The 24,696-nt window shown below is 44.2% G+C and overlaps 2 protein-coding genes across 3 annotated transcripts; both read left to right on the forward strand.

Moving 5' to 3' along the window:
* The first annotated feature begins 1,261 nt into the window (after positions 1-1,261).
* Positions 1,262-13,929, forward strand: slc1a4 (solute carrier family 1 member 4). The gene is made up of 8 exons (XM_080848714.1): positions 1,262-1,775; positions 3,188-3,230; positions 5,143-5,208; positions 8,031-8,197; positions 8,922-9,155; positions 9,672-9,866; positions 10,194-10,328; positions 11,796-13,929. The coding sequence occupies exons 1-8, from the start codon at positions 1,264-1,266 to the stop codon at positions 12,061-12,063; spliced, it is 1,620 nt and encodes a 539-aa protein (XP_080704840.1). The 5' UTR covers positions 1,262-1,263; the 3' UTR covers positions 12,064-13,929.
* A 476-nt stretch (positions 13,930-14,405) lies between these two features.
* Positions 14,406-23,346, forward strand: cep68 (centrosomal protein 68). 2 transcript variants are annotated; one of them, XM_080849515.1, is made up of 8 exons: positions 14,406-14,540; positions 14,951-15,026; positions 18,063-18,445; positions 18,667-20,118; positions 20,399-20,521; positions 20,665-20,761; positions 21,711-21,839; positions 22,199-23,346. In XM_080849515.1, the coding sequence occupies exons 3-8, from the start codon at positions 18,110-18,112 to the stop codon at positions 22,210-22,212; spliced, it is 2,151 nt and encodes a 716-aa protein (XP_080705641.1). In that variant the 5' UTR covers positions 14,406-14,540; positions 14,951-15,026; positions 18,063-18,109; the 3' UTR covers positions 22,213-23,346. The 2 variants fall into 2 exon arrangements, with proteins under 2 accessions (XP_080705641.1, XP_080705642.1); XM_080849516.1 differs by lacking the exon at positions 14,951-15,026 and having other exon boundaries at positions 14,412-14,540.
* The last annotated feature ends 1,350 nt before the right edge of the window (positions 23,347-24,696 follow it).

A 24,696-nucleotide genomic window follows, 5' to 3' on the forward strand; every position in this document is an offset into this window, starting at 1 on the left:
ACACACACACACACACGCACACACACACACACACACACACACACACACACACACTCTCTCTCTCTCTCTCACACACACACGCACACAATGTCCAGAGGATTGTTAGAGAATTGCTTCCCCAAGCGCCGTCAGAAGATACAATTACATTATGCTTCCTCACTTTACTTGATTAAGTTCCGCAAAACACACTTCGCACATACGCTGAAGACACCTACCCAATTATTTCAATTTCAGCCGCATAATTAGCAATAGGCTATTTGCCTATTGAAACTGTTACATGAACAGTTATTCGAACTGAAATTGCAGCTCTGCACAACTTTTGTTCTACGAAAGGGAGACTATGCCCTCTTGTGGTGGAATGAGAATACACCACCTAAATTTAAATTGAGAGATTAAACAGTCTGATGTTTCTTGATATGAAGACAATTAACATGGGCGAAATGACTTGGATGCGTCCTGCTTCCATGTCATTCACAGGTAAGTGAGTAAGTTCCTTACAAAAAAAGTTTTCAACAATTGATATAGATATGGACCATATTTAAATAAAGAGATCTGTGAAATGATAACGGGGAGATTGGAAATATTCATGAACAATATGAATGATTTATCTTAAAACTATAACCGATGACAATCAGTAGGGATTGCAGTTGCTAGAGTGCCGAGTGAGTTCTTCTGCACTCCTTTGGCAGCTGTGAGGGTTTATTTCAGGAACCAAGTGTGGTATATTTGGTCATACAGAGGGCCCCGGTTGCCTCCAGAGTCAATAAGAATGACTCAAAAGAAGAAAATAGAATTTAGGAACGGTTTTGGCCGGGCTTCCTCAGTACACTGTCAAAAAGTAAAAATGAAAAAAAAAAAAAAAAAAAAAAAAACATTTACCACTATGCGCTGCTGACTTCCTAATGTAAGTCACTACTAAATACACTAACCAGTATCTCTTTCCAAGTCTTATTTTTAGTTGTACATTCATGTCAACCTTTAAATGGCAACCACTTTACTCTACTCATGCAATGAGAATAGATGCTAGCAATATCTTTCCCTGTTGCATCATTTTATCCAGGGCTATTAAGAATGGGGGGAGGAAGTGCGCATGCTTGGGTCTTTTTGTATAGCCACTCGCTTGCCATTGGCAGATGAGCACGCTGCGACTGGCAGAAGTAGCGCCATAGTTGGATTTACATCCCACTTTACCGGGCGCACGTCTTCTGAAGAGTAAGAACAGGACCAGTACCCGTGCACTCTACGCGTTTAATTCCGTTAACCATGGAGAAGAAGTGTGAGACAAACGGACACTCTGTGTCCAAATGCACAGAATCATCGGTCTCAGTGAAATGTGAAAAGAAAAGCTGCAAAGATAGATTTACGGGTTTCCTTCAAAGAAATCTACTAGTGATTCTCACGGTGTCAGGGGTCTTAGTTGGAGTTGGACTTGGAATGATCATTCGGAACATGAATCTCACCCGGGCGCAGATGACATATTTCGCCTTTCCGGGCGAGATGTTGCTGAGGATGCTGAAGATGATCATTCTTCCCTTGGTGGTGTGCAGCCTGATCTCAGGTGCTGCCAGCATTGACACTCGTTCGTTGGGAAAACTGGGAGGAATCGCGGTGTCTTATTTTTTGGTGACCACTCTCATAGCCTCTTGTATTGGCGTGGCTCTTGCATTCATCATCAAACCCGGCGTCGGTGCCGGTGCACTGAAAACCAACAGCTTGTCTCTGGAAGGCGTGAGCAACAATAAAGAAACCACAGACTCATTTTTAGATCTTGCCAGGTAATTATTCAATTCTATTCTTTGCAGAACTTCAGCAGTAGCCTATAAAACCACAAGCCTTGAAAACCACGAATGGGTTTATCATGGAGGGCATTGCGCTAGAATTGGCACTTGCCCACTCACTTGCTCACTCCCACTCGTCAGCCTGGTAAGTCGTATGTGGGTTATACACATGGACAGCATGCCCATGCTGTCACTGAACTAGCAGAGACCGGTATTGCACGACTGGAGAGTCATCTATTCTTAAAGCAACAGTATACTCTTTCATAACAGCTTATATGGAACTTTATGCTTATTATATACTGTAGCCAATTTACGCCAACGAAACCGTTGCAGAGGTGGTTATGCTTAGAAATATCACGTTCTCTTATTACAGATCTCTTTATCACGTATTACTCATATGTTTCCTATACCATGTCCATTTGTGCCTTGAGTGCATGAAGCCCAGTGCTTGTGTAGTGGACTGACTCTAGGTTGAGGAGTGGTAGACAGCTGTTAAAACACAATCACGTTTCTGTGGACTGGAGTAAGTCTGGGCTGGAGAATGTCCCAGCTGGCAGAGCCCTAGTTGTATAGTTGGCACTGTACAGCATGCACATGCCGGACAGTCTCAGCTTTAAGACACACCAGCCATTACTACTGGCTCATAACGATTCAGCCAGTCGTGAGTCCCTCCAGTTCAAACACTACCCCAGATGGTGAACAAGACCAAGGCTACTAATTGAGTTATGTAAAAGTGGGATTTAAAAATCACTCCACAACAATGGGCTTTTGACTGGGGTGCTTACTCAGAAAGGGGTGTAATCCTGATCCTTATTGACATCATGTGATATGATCAGCTGAAGAGTTCTGAAGGCCTGTTTCTCTCCATACCTCCTGATATATGTGTGTTCCCACGAACGCCTTCCATTTCTCATCAAATGTAATTAGTATTTTGCGTAGTGCTTGTACGGAACGAGTTATAAAGTACTTGTATGATACAACATGTTCTGTTTGCAGCACTCTGCGCTGTAAACCAAATTTTTAAAAAGGCAGCTCAGCTTTTGTGCCCCATGTAGTGCCTCAAGGTAACAGTAATCTTGTGTGCGGTCCGGTCAATGAAAACAGAGAGCAGTGAAATCCTCTCATGCGTGCGCCCTCCTGCGTCCCAGCGTGTGAGTTGTTGGCAGCGCTGCAGCAGAAACCCGTCCGTGGTGAGAGTCCGGGGAAAGGCACAGTGGGGAGAAGGGAAATAACAGCTGTATCTGTTCCCACTGAGATGACACGGGGTCATGGACCCATGCTGCTGAGTAGCTAAGGAAAACAGAACCTGGAGGTTTAGCAAACAAGTTCGAGACACGTCCAACCTATCGAGATATCGAGTCATGTCGTCTAGGTGTTTTCTTTGTAATATTTGTTCTCTATTTCCACAGAAATTTGTTCCCGTCAAACCTTGTGGCAGCAGCATTCCGCTCGGTAAGTTTCTCACAACTATTTTTCCAAACTCTCCAAAACGCTCTCCTCTCATCCCCTCCCCTCTGCTTAAGTGTTTCCACCAGTTCCAAAACACACACACACACACACACACACACCCCTCAGCTTTGTTAGAGAAACAACCGCTGGTCCATTAAGAGTCTATTAAAACCCAGTGAATAGTGCTAACTGCTTGTAGGGAGCATTCCTCCCCACCTCCCCTCTGCAGTGCCTTCTGCTGCGGTCCCCTCCTCTGGCCATTAAAGCACTGTGACCATCTCCACAGAGATAGGCCATTCTTTTCCCCCGACTCCTAGCAACGGCACATGCACGTCTTACTGCCACGTTGCAGTCTGCCAGGCCAGTCTGGCACAGAATGGAAGTGAAAACGGAGACAAGCTTCAGTGAGTGTGTGTGTCTGTGTGTGTGTGTGTGCACGCGTGTGCACGTGTGTGCAAATGAATCCACGTAAGCTTCAGTGAGTGTGTGTGTGTGTGTGTGTGTGTGTGTGTGTGTGTGTGTGTGTGTGTGTGTGTGTGTGCACAGGTGTTTAAATGAATCCACGTAAGCTTCTGTGTGTGTGTGTGTGTGTTTCATATGGTGGGGGATGAGGGTCAGGGGGTTCATAGATGCGAGTGGGTTGAGCAGAGCTGAGCTGTCTCTCTCTCTTTCTCTCCATCTCTATACCTCTCTCTCTTTGTCTCCATCTCTATATCTCTCTCTCAGCCCGTGTTGCTCTTGCCGAGAGTGTGCAGGGATGGCCAGATGGACTCCCAGGCTCCAGTTAGACCAACTAACTCAGTCAATAATTAGCCCATGAACAGCCCAGTCCGTGCCTGTTGCAGCAGAGGGCTTAAGGGCCTAAGAGCCCGCTAGGGCCACTGAGGGCATTGGTATACTTTATCACATCCATTGAGCTCCCTCATAGAGAGAGGGGGACTGAGAAAGAGGGGGAGAGAGAGAGAGAGAGAGAGAGAGGTGGTGGGGTGGTGGTCACCTGGATAGAGTCCAGAGTGAGGATTAAGGGGGAAAACAGGGGAAACAAAAGTCAAGAGGGGATCAGTCCAGCAAAATCATAGGGATAAGGGATGTTTTAGACAATCCGGAGGGAATCATAGGGACAAGGGATGTTTTAGACAATCCGGAGGGCTAAACCGTATTCCATCCCAGTCCATGAGTCATGAGATTCCAGTTGGTAGACCACAAGAAATGTACAGCAAGTCAAAGTCATAGTCAGAAATATGGTTCTGCTCTCCCATACAATTTGACCTGTAACAAACATACATCTATCCTACATCCTTAGAAACTATTACAGTTTTTTTTGATCGCTTATACACTGTAACTGGGCCTATTAACTAAACATCCCAAACCATGACGCCATCTACCAAAAAACAGACCCATTTCCCCAAACACTGAACAGTATTCACATATTTTCACACATGATTCAGATTTGTTGAACTTTTTGTGCAAAAGTCTACACAAACTTCTGGTTTTGGGAAATGGAGCGTTATTTCAAGACATTTGTCTTGGAAATCAAGGGGTTGGTGTGAGGGGGTGCACATGCCCACATAGCTGGTGGTTTGAAGCCATGGGAGCTACTGGGAAAAGGTCACCAGCATTGTCTGTGAGGTAAGCAGTTGCCAGGTCCTCCTTAGTACAGCTCTGAAGGCAGCTTTGTCCCCGGACTGGCCTGGGGCCCACCACTAGATAGACACGCTCTGAGCAGGGGGCCCCAAGAACATGATGCTGGGCTGGCAGTGAGAGAGTTAACATGATGTAACACAAGCAGGGCTGGCAGTGAGAGGGTTAACAGCGATCCTTGACTGGTGAGTGGTGTTCAACATTGCTGCAGGACTGTCTGGAGTCAAGCGAAGTCTAACTGCATTTCCTTGTGTCTTTTATGTTTGTGTTACAGTATGCCACAGACTACAAGAACATTGCGGTGGGGAACGACAGCAATGGAACCATCCTCTACCAGAAGGTTGTCATGCCAGTTCTACTGATTAAAATGCTTTATTTGTAAAACATAAAACAAATCTGTGACAGTATGTGAGGGATTCAGAACAATAGGCTATAGGGCATCTTTTTATTCCTGGTATCACAGTATAGGAAGAGCCATGATCTATACTCTCGCAAGAATTTGATGTGAAAATGATGACATGAACAGTGTGCATTTTATTTGAAATGGGATGCTTGTTTGGCATCCCTCTTTTGGCATAGTGAAATTATATGTGTGCTCAATGACATGTGTGTTTGTGTACGTGGGTCAGTTCTTCTAATGAGCAAAGAGCAAATAGAATGAAGTAAATTATAATGTGAGAGTAACCAGTGGGTCAATTGGACATTTGGCACAAACATACATCTAAAGGACAGACCTGTTAAAGAAAGGCTTTTAGAACAGTCTTGACATTTGTGCAAAAGAGAAGACCACGGAAAAGACCACCTGCCAATCTGTAATGTTTCCTCTCCATACTGGTCGTCACTTGTCACGCACTGCATTCAGGCTCTTTAGCTTTAGTTCTGGCTTTGTGGAGAATTCCTAACCCGGCTCCGACCCACGTATTATTCCCAGCTCAGTTTCCGCTGGGATTGTAGTCTGGAAGCGGCTGTTCGCAAGATGCATCGCTGGGCTGTTCTGAATGGTCTCCAATCAGTGACCAGTAAGGCTGGCTAAGTGCGATGGCGTTGAAGAGAAGTATTGTTTGAAATGTATTTACAACAAAGGTGGCGGTGCTAGAACTAGACGAAGTGATACAAACAGTAGTAGCAACGTTAGCAAACATCCAAGAATTGAAGCCAGAGCAGGAAGAATGTATTCATCATGGGCAAAGACAGTGTTTATTTTCCACCAACGGGGTTTGGGGAAAATGCTAATATATCAGCTTGCACCGTTAGTGGCGAAGTAGGAAGTATCGCAGTCCTATAGTGGTCAATGCGGATTAGTTAATGGTCCTATAGTGGTCAATGCGGATTGGTTAATGGTCCTATAGTGGTCAATGCGGATTGGTTAATGGTCCTATAGTGGTCAATGCGGATTGGTTAAAGGTTCTATTGTGGTCAATGCGGATTGGTTAATGGTTCAATGGTTTCAAAATGATCCCAAAGTCTACATGCATTAGGATGCAACGACTGTGCACAAAGATAATTTGGGTCTGATTATACTGGGCTAGAGAATTTCCCCATTACTGTGAAAAATCAGCCCTGAGATGTAATTCCTCTGGGAAAATCATCCCTCAGTTTTATGCTTCGCTGATCCCTCACCCAGAGTCATTTGGCTTTGATTCTAGTCTAGTGCTGATCCAGCAGCAGACACACACACACACACACACACACACACACCCAAGTCACCGTGACCGTGTCCTCTTAGCTGGAGCAGGCCTGGGGCTGAAGTCCGTCCTGGGCTTAGAAGCGAGAGAGAGAGCAGAGTGTCTGGGATCTCCTGCAGCACTGCTTTCCCGTGTCTCCTGCTCTCTCTGGACCTCCACCAGCTACTTGGCAGCTGTGAGAGAGCCTGCTGTTTGTTTGCCCGCGTTGGGGGGGGGGTTGGCACTGTCAGAGGGAGTGAAGCTGTCCGCTCCAACTACCGAGAGCTCAAGTCAAGCAGCTGGGGATAGCAAGTCTTTTCCCAGAGTGATTTACAAAGGCTCAGCATTTTCCACAGAAAGGGCCTTCCGATAGAATGCCTCGAAAATGCTTTTTCACTCACTTTTCAAAACAAAGAGGATTTGGTTTAAATAAAAGGAAAATAGAATTTTCTCCTACAGAGACAGAGAGAGATAATAGACAAAATGGACAAAACAACCCTTCAGAGTGCATCAGGTTCGGTAGTTTCTCGACAAGCTAAAACCTGATGGAAAGCGCCACTCCGCTCAAACTGCAATGGTTCTTACCCATCGGTGCATGTCTGAAAAACAGTGCAATCGTTGTTGATCTGTGGGGATCTCTATTCCTGGCTCCCGGGGAATCTGGGGCTTACTCACAGCACACACACCCCGGTGCTGGGGTGTCAAACCGTGAGCCGCCTCTCGCTGTCTGCCATGGCCCAGAACAAGGGGAGGATTGAGGCGTGCGTTGGCTGTGTCCTGTCCGATCCCCATCACAGCCCCTCCAGTGCCCAGCGCACCCAGTAGCCCTTACCCCCCCCCCCCCCCCCTTTAAAAGAGATTGGGGCCGATAAGCCCAGTCCCCTTAGCCCAGGGCCTTTAGCAGCTCAGAATGAGCTCACACACACTTGGCTGTATACGGCCGTGTCTCGGCAACAGGTTCCTGGTAGTCAAATTGCCATTGAGGTGCCTGGACCAGAGCATGGACTTATAATGAAGTGCCGTTTACAAAGTAAATTACCAGTAAAATATAAACTGTTTGGGATTCCTTTTCAACAGAAGTGAGAGAGGGGGGATTTTACATTCTGAGATATAGAGGACGTGAATGCTATACTCCATTAAGCTTCCTTCAACCAACATCCCACAATCAGGTGAATACTAGCTGCAGGAATGGAGGCAGTAGAGAGTTTATTTTCCCCATGCTTAATACAATACAACTAGTTGACACTCTGGAGACTCAAACCCAGACCTGGAGCTTCTCTGAGCTTCTGATTGACTAACTGAGGCTCACAGAGGAACTATAGAAGGGAATACCTCTGTGTTGTGTGCTGCCCAGGCTGTGCAATGAGCTTGTCTTTCAGAAGAATTTGGGAAGGTGTATATAAAGACGCCCACCTCCAACAAAATGGAGACACAAACAAACTAGCTTTAAGGTAATAAAGATAACTAAAGGACTCTCACACTAATGTCTGTTCTACAGGTTCCCTATGGCACGGACACTGATGGCATGAACATCCTGGGCCTGGTGCTCTTTGCCATGGTGTTTGGTGTGGCACTCAGGAAGCTGGGCGCAGAGGGGGAGGAGCTCATCCGCTTCTTCAATGCCTTCAACGAGGCCACCATGGTGCTGGTGTCCTGGATCATGTGGTGAGTGGGTGTCTAAAGCCATGGACACACAAAACCGTCGTCAAACATCCAGCAGCGGTAAAGGCAGACTGTTGCGTGACCTCACGTCACCTGTGTTGGGGATAAAAAGTTGCACTTGAACACACCGCACAGACTACAGCCAACGACAAAACGACCAACTAGCATACTCTGCACTTGAACACACCAAACAGATTACAGCCAGCGACCAACTAGCATATACACTCTGCACTTGCGATTATTTTATGCTTTCGCGAATAAGGAAAATAAACTCTTATTTATTCATATCTAAGAGTAACTTGCAACAAACTCATTACAAACACCCATATGTAGACTTAGATTGGCCAATTATGCAACATACAAAATAATGTTCCCGGTGCTGGCCTGCGATTGCGATTAAGTTACCAGACTCTTACTTCTCCTCGGATCTAATAGTGAGGTCTGTCCTGTGGATCCCCCTGTTTCCACTGTAATAATAATAATACTAATAAACTTTATTTATATTGCACCTTTCATGCAAAAGAAGGCAGCTCAAAGTGCTTAACAGCAAATACATTATGTGCACAAAGAAATGACATGCATAAAAACATAGACATCGAATAAACATATATAACTCAGATATAGTCCAAAAAAATTAAAAATAAAATAATAATGATATATATAATTTATATCCTGTTTACTGTAAGGGCTGGTGTCAGCAGCAGGTGTGCCTGTTTGTGCTCCTCAGGTACGTGCCCCTGGGCATCATGTTCCTGGTCGGGAGTAAGATCGTGGAGATGGAGGACGTAGGCCTCCTGGTCACCAGTCTGGGCAAGTACATCTTTGCCTCCATCCTGGGCCACGTCCTTCACGGAGGCATCGTCCTTCCCCTCATCTATTTCGGCTTGACCCGCAAGAACCCCTTCACCTTCCTCTCCGGGCTCATCACGCCTTTCACCACAGCCTTCGCCACCTGCTCAAGGTAACATTGCATTCGATTGTTTAGTTTACATACTCCCACACATGCAATAAGTACCAAAATCCTTCAATGTAAACTGCTTCTATACTGTTAATTTACTTTTAGGAGTCGGACTTAACAAACACTGTTAAGCTTAAAGGGTTGCGGACAGCTTCCTATGGTGTTATGAAACCTCTTGGCTTGACCTAGTTGTTTTTATTCTCCTATTAAGATTCATCCGCTTTGTAGTACATTACTACTGGGCTTTGTCCTCAGTCTAGGAACTGTAGAACTTACCTTTTAACCTTTGTCCCACTTGCCAACAATACTTTACAGTTCTCTTTCTGAACAGATTAATCCACAGTGCAACAGACATTCTTGAAGGGTTTTTTATGTTAGTTAAGAGTTCAGCCTATGGTGGTCCCTCAGCCAAATCAATGTAACCCAGCTCTGCATCTCCTTACCACTGCTAGGTGTTTCTTCAACTCAGAATGTTCATTGACCTTTGCACCTGATGAACTTTGACCTGTGTTCTGTCAGCTCGGCAACCCTGCCGTCCATGATCAAGTGTGTGGAGGAGAACAACGGCGTGGACAAGAGGATCAGTCGCTTCATCCTCCCCATCGGGGCGACCGTGAACATGGACGGAGCGGCCATCTTCCAGTGCGTCGCCGCCGTCTTCATCGCCCAGCTGAACAACTATGAGCTCAGTGCCGTCCAGATCTTCACCATTCTGTGAGTGCTGCCATGTAACCTGCAGTCAAAGGCTTTTCAGGAACACAGAAAGGCTGTTTCCTGAGTGGCCGCTTATCAGAAATGCTTATGGGAAGATTTTTCATTTGAAAAGCCAGTGAGTGCTGGAATGTATGTAGTTATGGCTAAGGGCCTGCATTCGTGTGTAGTACATGCAGGCAGATGCTTGGGGCTAAACAGGAACTATTTTTAAACCCTGAGGTCAGCAGTGTGGCACTCGGGGCCGCAGAGTAAAACAAATCAGACAGATAGGAGGATCTCTTGGGGAAGGGGGGTTCATGTTTCATGCCGTTTTGTTCCCCATGATAGGGTTACTGCCACAGCCTCCAGTGTAGGAGCAGCGGGGATCCCAGCTGGGGGAATCATCACCATCGCCATCATCTTGGAAGCCATCGGGCTACCCACCAATGACCTGTCACTCATGCTAGCTGTCGACTGGATTGTGTGAGTGCGCCACCTCTACCCCTCCTCCTATCTCGGTCTAGCCCTACTTATCACACACACACACACACACACACACACACACACACATCAGACACTCTCACACACACACACACACACACACTTACACACACACACACACACACACACACACACACACACACACATTCGTGCATTCACACATGTGCATGCAGACATACACACATGCACAGACACACACACACACATTCGTGCATTCACACATGCATACAGACATACACGCATGTACAGACACACACACACACACACATCACACACGTGCATGCACACACACATCACATACACACACATCACACACACACACATCACACACACACACACACACACACATCACACACACTCATCTCACATGTGCATGCACACACACATCACACACGTGCATTCACACATGTGTGTACACATATGCATACAGACATACACACATGAACAGTCACACACTGCTGCGCACACACACACCTACAGACACACACACACACACACACACACACACACACACACACACACACACACACACACACACACACACACACACACACACACACACACACACACACACACACATATGTACACATACACAGATGAATACACACTTGTCTGAGACATCCAGCTGATCTGTACAAAAATCCTACAGTGGACAAGCAAATTCCAAAATGTTTGGCATCAAGGATCTGCCAACTAGCACAGCAACAGAGCAAACTTAGGTCGCAACAGTACACTACCTATGATGCAACAGATTGGTCAATACCCTTGATGCAACATTATCACAGGCACACAAGATGTGCTTTAGGAATCTATTTCTGTGATGTGCTCTCATGATGCCTATTTTTGTGGGGCATACTAGACAGCACAGAGGACGGTAAACCTCATGAACCCTATGTAGGCACACGAGTGACAAACCCTAGCAGTCACTGCTTTAGTGTCCACTTGTAGTTACAGGGTGTGGAACTCCCTTTGTGAATCTAAGATATCTAGTGGAGGAAGGAACTGCATATGTGATTTTAGTAATGTGCGCTGCACTAGCTGTAGTGTGTGGAGAGAAGTGCTATGAATCCTCTGAGCTTCTTGCAATGAAGCTAACCTTAAAGTCCTCAGCCTCCTAGGAGGTGCATTGATTTTAAGTCTGAGCCCAGTGAAACGTGAATGCACATTACAACGTGTAATGTATGTTTGCAGTATGAATGGAATGAATGAATGTAATATAAAAGTCCGATATGTAGAATTTTGCATGTGCTTGTGTGTGTATATATGGTACTTCATGTCACTGTGAATAAGTGCTTATACTCGTGTGTGTGTGTCTATCTGTGTGTGTGTGTGTGTGTGTGTGTGTGTGTGTGTATGTGTGTGTCTGTGTGGGTGTGGGTGTGGGTGTGGGTGTGGGTGTGGGTGTGGGTGTGTGTGTGTGTGTGTGTGTGTGTGTGTGTGTGTCTGCAGTGATCGCACCACCACCGTAGTGAATGTGGAGGGGGATGCCCTGGGCGCCGGGATCCTGAACCATATCAACGAGAGGGATCAGAAGAAGTTGCAGCAGAAGCAGGAGGAGGGGGAGCAGGAGCTCACTGAGGTGAAGGTGGAAGCGGAGGCGGTGGCCAACATGCAGGCGGAGGAGGAGACCTCCCCGCTGGTCACGCACAGCCCACTCGCCCCGGACTCCTCCTGCGCCAATCTGCTGGACAAGGAGGGCATGGAGTCTGTGCTCTGAGCTCGGAGACCTGTGCGTTCTACTCCGCTGTCTGTTTCCAGTGCTCCTACCACTGTATACACAACCCATGCCAACACGCATACTGAACACTGTTACCTCTTTTGTGTAAAGTTTATCGTCATCTGTCATTTGATTTTTAAGTGCAGAAAAAAACCAAGTGAATGACTAATGTGTGATAGTTGACTTTGTTGTGGTGTCAGACTGGCCATAGTTTTGTTTTTTTGTGGTGAAAGTCTTTGCAAGTGTCTTGCAAAGTTTTTATTTTCAACCACTACTGCTCTATTTGTTTTTTTGTCTCTATTTCAGTGGAAGAGAAAACAAGTTTGTTTTCATAAATTCAAAGGGAACTCTCCCAAGCTTGAAGTAGTCCGTGTTGGTGTAAAAAATATAAGATAATAGGATAATTATTTACAGAGTAACCCAGGTTTTTGTTTGTTTTTTACTCACGTTATATATTAACCCCACCTTCTAATGATAGAGAAGAGAACCTAATTGTCGTAAATATTTGTGTGGGTTGTTCCTTAGTGGCGTATATTCTGGCCAGCCATGGCTGCTGGTAAATGGCATGGACTGCATTTCTATGCGGTCACTCAGTGCAAGCTCACTGCTCCAGCTTGAGACGTCTGAATTAAAACATGTGAAGCACAGCAGCCCAGAAACATATGAGGTTTGGAGCCAACCCACAGTGTTGTTGATCATGATAGTCCATTACAGAATTTGATTAGACAACTTTCATGAGATGAAAGCATATTTGGTATTTTGTTAACATGTTGCATCATGAGGAGGCATAGCCTTCAGGAAACTTTGCCCCCATTTGAGGTCGCACAGCCCCGCCTGGTGGCTCTTGCGGAAAACAATTGATGGAGATCTTTGACTGTGACTCTAGCGCCATCCTGAGGGAAAATATCAGTGTTACATTTGATATTCCATGATATAAAGCAAAGCCTGTTTTTGTGTTTCTCAACATAAACATTTTCTTGTGCCACTACAAAGAGATAACCACTAAATGAAGGGATGAGATGAGCTTTTAATTTGTTTCATTATTCAAACATTTTCCTGGATGCAATTGGTTGTATACATCAACAGGGGGGAAAGGTTTCTCATTTCATTTGAATCTTGATGTCAGAATGAAAGATAAATGTATATATTTAAATGTAAGGCAAACTTTTCTCATATCATGGACGCAATATCATAATTATGTGACAGTCACAAAATTTGCGCTGGTGAAAAAGATCATCCCAAAAATGCATGTTTAATTATATCTTGCAAGTGATTTCTGGCTCTTGCTTATTTCCTGGTTGATGCAGCAGATAGTTTTGCATGTGGGCAAGGGGTTCTGTGTCCTCCTGCACCGTTTAGGTGTTTCTGATCAGTCAGAATAAGGAGGTGTTCCATCACCAGCTCTTGGTTTTATGATTGCCACACAATATGGAAATGGTCAAATGCGTAGATCAGTTCATAATGTCAGAAAAGTTTTGCTGTGCCACCTTTTTACAGACTGCAGCCATCACAGAACTATTTAGTTAGATGTGCAGGATGTATCTGGAGTAGGCTAATCACAGAAGCATAAGCTAAATGAAAGACTGTAATTTATTTTAATTGTTTTGGAATATTGTATAAATTGTACTTTGCTTGACATTATTGATGGATGCTATGTCTGAATTAATTGTCATCAAATTGCAATGTAGCCTATATTTTATCAACATCTTTAACACGATTAGTTTAGAGTTAGGGTTACAGAGTAACATTATTAGTTTAGATTAGTTTAACATCTTTAACCTGTTGTATTCTACTGTGTTATACTGCCTTTCACCTTTTCAAATGTGTGAAATATTTTATCTTTGTAATACTTCTTTTCTACTTGTTATGGTCAAACCTCTGCTTATAACATTAAATTTGAGCATCTATGTTGAATCAATGTCATGATTACTTATTTGAGGAAGTGTTTTTGTTTTTAAATGGGAAATTAAGTGATTGGTCACTGTGTGTGTCGGAGTTTAACAAGTAGTCTTTTCCAATGGGTGGCGCCCGACTGCATTTAGAATTTGAAATACTATCTCTTTTGAAATTAAATGTGGGCCAACGGTTTCTTCAGAAATAAATAATGATGATATATCATATAGACTTTAATGATTGGCGTAAGGGCATCCTAATGAACATAGGTCTGCATGGTAACATAGGTCTACACAAAGTAACATGGTAGCGATAGTTTGTGTAGGGCTGGAACGAGTACTAGGGCTTGAACGCAGCCTTTGTCTTCATAAAAAACTACATATGTGGCTCATTGGCTGGTGGCAGAAATCTCTTCCGTTAGCCCCGCCTGTGTACTTACGAACCACTTCCTTCACTGAGAGGCGGAATGTGTGCTGATGTTGCCTCTTTGTGACAGTAATTCCGCAATTTCAATTCAGTGTAAAGTCTTATGATGCTACATTGAAACAAATCAACTATGTGGAAAACGTCCGGCGGAGAATAAGGTAGGCGCCATGAATCGTTTTAGGGTTATGGAATTGTAGACTAAACTTGTGTTTAATTCAATGAGCGTAACCTAACGATGCTGTCACATAGCCCCAGAGCGACAATCATGCATTAATGGTTTGGTTAGTGAAACTAATACCTAATAATTTCACTATATGACAGTGACTTTCGCTATGAAAATAGATCTGCGGCCCACCTCATCATACCATTATAACAATGCCTTAGTTTTTGTGTTTATCACAGTGTTAAAATAGATACCCGGCTGACATAACATGCATACCGTCTGTGCGCGATGAACTTTAGTCTTTTCTTTTTTCTATCCCGCACTCCCTTGTTGTCGAACAGTTTAAATATAGCCTAGCAGTGGTGAAGAGCGAATTCTTTTTCACGTTCTCATCTCTCGTTCCAGAGGCTCAGATAACTTTCCATGAGCTGGTAGCCGTGACTGAGGAGAAGAAGCAAGAGTTGACCTTTGGTCTGAATTAGTAAGTAATTATTGCAAGTAAATAAATCGTTAGAGAATAGAGAATCGTAAAGAATATTTATAATATATACAATACAATAATACTAGGAATATCGTGGGCATCATCCTGCTTTTCTTGGACGTGAGGATTCGCAGCATAGGTTGATTTGCAAGAATTCTACTTTTAAGTCAGCCAGCCAGCCAGGTTGCCCAATGCAAACACACTTATTTGGTGCCCAGATGACACTATGGTAACCTTAACAGTTCACAGTTCAGTTCACATTGCTCAGAAGGAGACCGTTTGTCTGGTTTGAGTAACCTTCCCTCTTTGAAAAGGTTTGAACCCAAATACTGCTCAAGTGCAAAACCCAGCTAGACCTTGGTAGTAAAGGCGGGCTGACTGTGGTACTTTGGGCAGCTAGGCTATATCAACAATGCATTTCAGCTACATGGTTGAGTTGTTTTGGGTCTTTGCATGCTCTGTCATTTGTTTAAAGTTGTAGACCACCAATTGCCATGACACCCAGTGAGGCATAAGTACAATAGCAAGGGGTCTCTTTGCTCTTAAAGCTTGTCGCTCTCTTTTCATCTCAGTGACCTGAGTGGAAATTGTTCATAGCTATCAACAGCGAGTGTCCTTCAAAACCTTTCATGTACCCACTCTATTCACTTAATAGACAAACCGTCTGCTGGTTATGTCATAATGGACCATAATTTAATTTTTAAGTCTTAGGCTTGCCTATTAAAGAGGGAATCATTTGTTTAGATACCATGGAAACAAATCAATTCAACAGACTTATTATGGTCCTTTTATCATGATGATATGTGGGCTGGGTTATGGTTATTTAAGAACAGGCATCGTTTGTGGACTGAGGGCCTCTCTGATGCAGATTGGTCTGAGGGCTTAGACTCTAAATCAGGAATGAGGAGTGCTGCTCAAGTATCTTGAGAGTTTAGTTGTGCAGAGTTTCAATTTGGAATGCATAGTTCTCTCAATTGTACATGTTTGCTTCATATTTCCAGAGTTAACCCATTTGCTCATGGCTTTCTACAAGTGTCACACGACATCAAAACAACCTCACCTGCAACTGGGTTACCAGAAACCCCCCGTGGTGCAGTAACTTCATAGCCTGGCCATTACCAGCCTGTGACTCCATTTCATTCCGTCTTTCAGTCTGGGCCAACCCAATGCATTTTGGTTTCCGAGATGGGCGGGTGCTTATCTTGAGGTTTAAAATCATTGGAGTTCCCTTAACCAATCAGCAACGTTTAGTAAGCATTCGGTAGATTAAACTCTTCCCAAAGCCAGTTGGGAGAAGAGCTACGACGTCCTTTCCAATCATAAAACTTACAAGAAAATACTCTTGTTCTCCTTTTAATTTTCTGATGTTCTCGAGAGTTGAGACAACTTTTCCGATAGCTTTTCGTGTCTTTTCCTCCAAGGCGAGTTTTGCGTCACAGCTCTGAACTGTTCGCTGATTGGTCCTGCAAAATTTTGAGTTCTGGAGACGATTGTCAATGGGGTTGGGCCAGACTGAGTATGAGCTTGAAATCAATTCAGGCGGAAATACGTAGGCTGGTGTCACCAGGCTAGTAACTTCATACCTAGAATAATATGCACATTTGAGATAATGAACAGTTTTTAGTGTAAGTAAAGTAGGCCTCCTTTCTATAGATCTCTCGGCACAGACCCCCAACCTCAACGTTGTCAGACGACACTGGGCCGGCTTCAAATAGTATTCATCATTATATAATAGTTCTGATGACATAAATGCACTAAAAGCTAGGTAAACTAAGCTAAGTACAAACTAAGGTTTAACATATAGAGGACTCCAATGTAAAGCCTCGGTCAGACATTATTGAAAGGGATATGGTGTCAGATGACAGCTGGTACCTTAAAGAAAGAAGCTGGTGCACTCTCAAGGCCAGTTTGGATAGGTGTGTGTGTGTGTGTGTGTTTCAAGAATGTTTCATGGAGGCTTCTGTGGTTGGTTCTGATTTTCATGGAACAAATTGTGCAACACCTATTTGCTTCATAGACACCTGCCACAAGTCACACTTGCAAAATACTGGCAGTCACATTTGGAAAGAGAATCAGCAGACAGAAATAATCTGCCTATGAAAGTGATAAACAGTGATAAATAGGAAAATACTGACAAGTAAGATATCCTTGGTTAAGTATGAAAAATAATGTCTGTCATAGGGTGTAGTCTGATAGCTGTGCTCTCAGGCTTTCCCACTCACTCAGCCTCAGCATATGGGGCTCCAGGGTGATATACTGTGTGTAGACACTGCACTTCATTTTCTTTAGCATCATATCCAGTGTTTGAATCGTTCCCTGGCGATAAGGGTCGAAGTCAAAGCCGAAAGGTTTACATTGCCAGAAACAGGCTCTCAGTGCACCAGTCTTTGTTACATGACAGACTGCGATCAGTATTCAACAGGCTCCTCCTCTGTCGTTTGCCATGGCAACAGAGGTACTTGAAATAAGGTTATCATAGAGGTTTAGCACTACAAACCCCCCCAACAGAATGAAACTGAAAATCAACGGCAGATTTGTATATGAATTACTCTACATACATAGTTTATTAATATCTCAATATAGGCAGCTGAGATCAGCATTTCATTGAATGTCTATATGAATCATTGTGTGTGTGTGTGTGTGTGTGTGTGTGTGTGTGTATATGTGTGTGTGTGTGTGTGTGTGTGTGTGTGTGTGTGTGTGTGTGTGTCCACGCCCATTGTAGAAGTGGATAAAGCACAGTATTCTGCCTGGTCTCTGAACAAGCCTTGACATGCAGTCTTAATGAGATTACTGATGCGAGCCAAGAGCAAACATATCATTACCTTCAGCTGCTCCGTGTACTTGTCCCTGTCCTTGTTTTTGTAAATGCCCAAATTGATAAGAGCTCACCGTGTGCAGGACATGTAATATCATTATATTTTTTTTCAAAACAAACCACTCTGATATTAAAATGAATCCAGCACAGCTACTGCTAATGTGAACACTGTTTTGTTTGTATTGAGCATGACACGGCCATGTTATGTCATTACACAGCGATCGCCCTGTCCACATGATGCATCGGTGGGCCTCGCTGGGTTGCCATGACGCTGGGAGTTGACCGAACGTTCCCCGAGACGCTGTGTCAGATGGAACAGACGGGGAGGTGGAGGACAAGAATACCCGAGTTTGTCCGGAGTGGCGGTGCTCTCAGCCGACACCAGGCGCTAGGGGACAGAGAGCGAACCCAGTCCAGACCCGACCATGGAGCCAAAGACTCCGATAAAGAGAGGAATGCTAACAAGAAAAGCGTCACCATGGCACCAGTGTCAAGGAGCATGACAAGCACAGGGCAGTACATCGCTAGAAGACCGCTTGTGTCCAGTGAGCGGCACACGTCAATCCTGAAGAACCCTCTCTCACACGAGCTCAGAACACAGGTGAACTCTTGTCATTTATGTCATTTCTTTGTTGTATGTGCTATGCTGACAAATTCACTGTATAAACTTTACAGAATTTGGATGATATGGAATGAACTGCTCATTTACATCCATAATCTCTGTAACTTTGCATGCGACAACAACAGTAGTTTGTGTAATCGATGAGATAGTTGAGAAAACCCAGACATAGCTGTATTAAAGAGTGTTTATTCCTTTTACAGGAAAAACAGCACACTGGTTCTCCTGGGGAAACCCTCCTCCGTAGTGAGTCCCAGTTCCAGCGTGGGTATAAAGAATCTCTAAAGTGTCCCAGCCCTTCCAAGCCTTACTGCATGTCCCCCTCAGTCTCCAGGGAGGACCTGACCTGTCCTCTCACCACTGCTGATCTGAGGTGCTGGTCACCGTGTGAGGAGCCCGCCTTCAGGTCCACATCCCAGTCCAAGAAACCCAGCAGGCGTAGTCTGTCGAGCCCTGCTCTGGACGTCTACAGCCTCACGGTGCCTCAGAGCCCCAAGTTCACCTCCACTCAGCGAAACACCCATGCACCTTCATCTCATCTCTCGAGAAAGACCAGGGCAGATGCCCTCGTACGAGACCCCGCCTTGAGAACAAGCAGTAGCAAAGTCAGCCCGCCTCCATTTCATCAGACGTCGCCTTACCAAGCTAATTACTGGACTTGTGCCATTCCCACTTCTCTGCCTCCTTCCCCAGACCGGAATTCCCCAAGCTGGGACCCGAATAAGGAGTACGAAGCCCTCTTGGATTACACGTACCCCCTAAGGCCGGGTCATACTAGCAAATGGGACTCTGGCGATTTAGGGTCACAGCTGAGGACAGACACGATTTTGGAGGACTCAGGAATTGAGCTGGACCGGTTCTGTAGCTCATCCTCCCTGTCCTGTTTAGATCAGTCGGCGTGTGTTACTAGAAGAGGCAGAGGAGGCAACCCTCAGTCAATCCACAAGTCATTAGGACAGCATAGTCTCAGTTCAAGAGGGCTATCACAGTCTAAATCATCGGATGGCAGACTGTCAAGTAGTCTGTATTCAGTCGACCACATTGGCCTTTCAGTCGAAAGCTTGGAGTGTGATGGAAAGCAACAAGGTCAGCAGTGGTTTCACTACAAAAAGCTTGGTGTGTTCTCCACGTCAAGGTCTCCCACGACTTTCATCCCCACCCTACACGTCTTGCCCCGCCCAGGGTTGCTGGGAGACTGGGATGAGGAGTTCTTGGCTTTGCCCGAGCAGCTTCAGGAGATTCAGGCGTTATCGCAGCACCTAAAGGATATCTCAGCCCAGGTCAGCCAGCCTGTCACCTCCAGCTGGGAGTCCCTGGAAAGGGAGATGTCTTCTTCAGAAAAACAGTCTGCAGAAACCACAGCAGTGCAGGAAGAAGAGGCGGAGATGGTGGCGGAGGAAGAGGAAGAGGGGGTAGAGGGGGTAGAAAGGTCTGCCTCCGGAGGCTCAGCTAGAATTGAGGAACCCTCGGAGGAAGTGAAAGTGTTTGAGTCCAGGCTGCACATGCTGAGCACTGAGGTTAATCGAGGCAGTGTGAAGGAAGTGGCCTTCATTATGGATCAACTGGGTGGAGTTTCTCTATCAGAGTTGTTGCAGAATCCTCAGGCGGGCCAAGGAGAGGGGGAGACCAAAGAGTCACTCATGCAGCACATCCAGGTGAGAGCGTGTATGATAAGTGTCACTGGGTAGTGTTAAAAGGTACAATGGGCAGCTATGCCTAACACAACATGTTGTGATTGTACTGCAAAGCCTTAGAGATGCAAAAGGGCATATCACTTCCCCCCCGTTAACAACACAAAGATCTTCTCCGATTACAAATCATTGTTTGCCATTCACAAAGGCAAACAGTGCCTCACAGCATCTGTAGTAGCGCATATTCCAAAAAAATGTTAGGTCAACCCGCTGGTTAATCTGTTTGTTTTGGCTTTTCCAACAGACATTTTGTGCAAACCTTGAAGAACTAATTCAGTGGCTATACAAAGTGGTGCAGAAAATGGAGGACCTCACTCCACCCTCTGTGGATATAGAGAGTGTAAAGACCTCTCTGGCTGACTACAAGGTAAGAGTGCTGTCGTCTGAACTGTCTGAACTGTAACAAGTAAAGAGTGCTAGTTATGTCCAGATGTACTCATCTCAGGCTGCCTCTCCAAGTCTAAGTCGATCTTTTATCTATTTTCCCACATCCTCCTGTCTGTTTTCCAGAGTTTCCAGAGGGACGTCCATGCCCATCGCCCTCTGACAGGGGCTGTCCTGAACGCGGGGGAGATTCTGCTGCGCTGCATGAACTCTACCTCTCCCGGTGAGGCTCTCCGGTTGTCAGGCTGATAAGCTGGATCATGAATGTTTAAACACCAGAAAGAGGTCTATACACTCGGATGGAGCATAGCTTTTTTTTTGGGCCCCCCTTTGACAATGACATTTTTTAAATCTTTATATTCTTAGGACTATTATAAATTGACACACCCAGTTTGTAAATTGATTATTGCCTCCCAGTGTGTAGTACAAGGCCAACCTCTGATTTCCTCTTCTGTCAGTTTATGTGCTGCGTTGCAGTTCAGGCTTCTTTATGTTTGTGTCGCCTGAGGCGTTTGCTAGACAACACAAGCAGGCCGGGCAGGAGTGAGAACCAGCAGAGCCACCTGTCAAGCTTCAGGAAGAGTGAGGAGGAGTCATTTTACAGAAGTGAAATACGCAGAACATCGAGTTACCATCAAACCCTCATAGGGGGGAAGAATGGATACCATTGTGTTCCTCCTTTGGCCCAAAACAATACAAAGTGGTGGGCTAGGGAACTGTCTGTGAGTGCTAGACTGTTCAAATGTAGCAGATTCTCCTCCAGCAAAGGAGAGTACTTTAAAATGCTGCAGCAGGTCATCAGATGTCATCAGCTTTGTTCCGCTAAGCACTACTGTGGTGTGTGGTGCTGTGTAACTCCATACCCATAGTCCCCTGGTCTTACAGGAAGAGGCAGAGAGGGCAGCCAGGAGAGGGCATCCAAGCATGCCTGGCTAGGGGGCCAGCTCCGCTACACTGTTTATTTTTACTCTAGTCTCCAGCCTAGTCATACCTCGCAAGCAATGGGCCAGTCTCACTTCTGTGCCACAGATGGCAAGGACTGCTAATAAACTAGGGTTCATATTTGGGCTCTCTTTAGTTAATATTTTTGTTGTTTTCTTTTCTCCTTGCTGCTGTGTGACTTATTTCAGCTTTGATAGCTCTGTAATGTTTTGTCTTGTGTCTGTGGCCAGTGCTGAAAGAGACTCTGGTGTTGATAGAGAGACAGTCTCGAGCCCTGGAGACCCACGCTGAGCACCTCTTCTCCTCCATCCTGTCGGCCATGGACAGCCTCACAGACACCAGTTCTCAAGAGGGTACTGGTAAGCAGTTCATATTAACATATTGTTTTATACTGAGTTTTCTTGTAGCCAATTTTCTTGTAATGGCTATATTATGTATTGATTCAATGACTGATCAATGTCTTAGATCATAATATGAGGGTTTCAGCCCCACTGACTACCTAGCCATCAAATATCCACTTTGTCCAAATTTGAGTCATTTTGTTATTTTTCTGACTGGGGGATTTATCTACCCCCCTAGATGTAACTGTTGATTTTATTCTCTAAACTTCACTGAATGCACCTTGTGTCTCCAACTAATAACACTCAGAAGACATAATTAAGATCGTTGAGGCCCAGTCTCACCACTTTATGGTAACCCTTGACCTCTTCCTCAACAGAATGCTCTGAGTAAGGGTTCATGTGAGGAGCAGGCATCTCCTCTGCCTTAAGGAGATGATTCTTCAGCCATCTCGGTGTGTGCACTTACTCCTGAGGATCAGCATCACACCCTTGTCCTTCACAAGGAGGAAAGCATTTGAAATGCATTAACATCTACGCAGTGTCTGCAGTCTCACATTTCACACACTATTTTAGTCATTAATTGTTTTCACATATAACATGTGTACTTCAGCCATAAGTGCTTTAAGAAGTGTTTGCGATTTACTTGTTCACAATGCTCGGTTCAAGCATGGGCCATTGTACTCACTTTGTACATTGTCACTCTTGTCTTCTCTCACAAACTTTGTCTTTGTTTAGCTACCACCGTTCTTTTAATGTGTTGGCACAGCTGCATGGATTTCCAATTAAGTTGGAGCTGAATTAGGCTAAGGTACAGGTACAGATCATGACTGTGATCTCAGGTAATTGCCTTATTAAATATAAATGAAAAGCACATAGCCTGTTCTCGGCAGCTCTTTAGGTATTAGTTTACAGCTTGAAAGATGATGTTTACTGGTCTTCAACATGTGTTGTATTCCTACTCACTTGATGTGTGTTATTCTGTGTAATGATTTGTTATAAAACAGTGTTAAACCTGCAATAATATCAGCTCTGTGGCTGGGATGTAATCATGTCACCTACCCTTTGCTCTGGCAACTTTCGGAGGAATTTGCATCAATTTTGTTTTTATATTAAATCTGGTCAGTAATGGCCCTCTCAATTAAAAACTTTTACATCTAGCCAGTGTTCTTGAATGTAACATGTAACATTTCAAGCTTAATGTGAGGTCATTGTCAAGATTCAGGAAAGAATGTTAGACCTTCGGGCAAAACTAAAATGTCAATTTTCGAAACGCTGCTGTAAGCACTACTTTTTAACAATACCTAAGCTGGCTGGCTGGCTGAATTGCCAGACACCCTGATAACTGATTACACTTTCCTCTACAAAAGAAAGCTTTGACTCTGCTACCACCTGTTGGATGAGCAGTAAACATCATCTAACAAGGCACAGGACAGCAATACCAGTGACCCAGTGACATTCTGGCACACATATGCAGACAACACACACTCTACTATGAAAATAAAACTTAAAAAGTCAGTCTTCAAAATGAGTTGATGGCCTCCATTTATTGTGTACAATACACCTTATTGAAATTTAGGAAGAGGAAGACTACTTTCTTCTGAAGAAGAACATCTAATGTTTTTGTTACAAGCTCTAGAATTATTTATTATTGTAGTTTTTTATGATTATTGTTAATTTTACCATGATCTGATATATACAATTGTTATAATAATAATTTTGCTGTATTGTGTATATGCTTTGGTTGTTCATATTTGTTTTGCAGTTCACTTTGGACAAAAGCGTTAGCTTAATACGCTCAACTTTGTATCTTTTACGTCTCGATACCAGGTGATATTAGTTACACACATGCATTTTCTTAAGGCTTGAAAGCTATGTATGGGTGTGTTTTTTTTTTATTTCGTTGAACACAAACTATGTGTGTACATGTGTTTATTCTGTAGATCAATGAATGACAGCAATAGTATTACAGGTGTGATAGTTGAATTGAGTTAACATGTGAGCTGACTAATATTACTGTAATGAACAGCTTTGAAAATTCAAAACTGATTTGGGCTTAAAGCCATCTCCCTTAGCTCTCTTGAAGTTCACAAATTTAACTACACAAGAAAATGCGTGTGTGTGATTTCTCACCTGTAAAGTAACTACTTGGATCAGACATGGGAGTGAAAGCAGCTAACAGGAAATAGTGATGAAATTGTGTTGAACAAACTCTACAAGAACACATATATTGATGAAGAGAGACAACTCTAACATTAGTCTGCATCTCCTCCTCAGGGACAGGGGTGGACAGGTAGGCTGCACATAATTGTGCATTCTCTGCGTCTCCAAAATCCAGTCTTTTGTTCATCAATGTATCTAACGTAGGTATGAGAGCAATTTGTGGGTGTTCTTGTATTATCTGCTAAACACAGTATGTGTGCACATGTTGTTTGTATGCAGATGGGCAATGAACGCAGTATTAGCCTTTTACAGGCAGACTGCGCCAGATAAACAGAGTTGGTAGTGACAACACAAAGCCACCCTCTTTAGCTCTCTTAATGTTTCAGTCATAGTATTATTGCTACACACTTTTTGCAATAGAATGATGCTTATGTCCTAAGCATATTATATTCTGAGATGAAATCTCGATTCGCTTTACATCTTTCAGTTTATCTAACTTTAAGGGAAACTCTAAACCGTAAAGTAATTTGTTTTAATACATGGATGTTCATCACCTTTAAATAAATATCCGTTAGTCTTTTTTCATTGCTGAAATGAAAAAGCAAATGTCACTAGATTAACTTCAGTGTGGTGGAATCTTTGTTTAGACTAATCGGACAGCATTCCTGGTGTCCATGGCATTCCCTGTCCTTAACAAAATTCCTGTCATTCTAAA

Source organism: Sprattus sprattus (assembly GCF_963457725.1).
Source record: "Sprattus sprattus genome assembly, chromosome: 12".
Taxonomy (NCBI): domain Eukaryota; kingdom Metazoa; phylum Chordata; class Actinopteri; order Clupeiformes; family Clupeidae; genus Sprattus; species Sprattus sprattus.

What these genes read in the sequence shown, in the direction of transcription:
- slc1a4 (XM_080848714.1), top strand. Translation starts at nt 1,264, where the DNA reads ATGGAGAAGAAGTGTGAGACAAACGGACACTCTGTGTCCAAATGCACA. An exon ending in TGGCAGCAGCATTCCGCTCG is followed by an intron (nt 3,231 to 5,142) that starts GTAAGTTTCTCA and finishes TTTGTGTTACAG; the next exon opens with TATGCCACAGACTACAAGAA. An exon ending in CTAGCTGTCGACTGGATTGT is followed by an intron (nt 10,329 to 11,795) that starts GTGAGTGCGCCA and finishes GTGTGTCTGCAG; the next exon opens with TGATCGCACCACCACCGTAG.
- cep68 (XM_080849515.1), top strand. Translation starts at nt 18,110, where the DNA reads ATGACGCTGGGAGTTGACCGAACGTTCCCCGAGACGCTGTGTCAGATG. An exon ending in CCTCTCTGGCTGACTACAAG is followed by an intron (nt 20,522 to 20,664) that starts GTAAGAGTGCTG and finishes TCTGTTTTCCAG; the next exon opens with AGTTTCCAGAGGGACGTCCA. An exon ending in CATGAACTCTACCTCTCCCG is followed by an intron (nt 20,762 to 21,710) that starts GTGAGGCTCTCC and finishes GTCTGTGGCCAG; the next exon opens with TGCTGAAAGAGACTCTGGTG.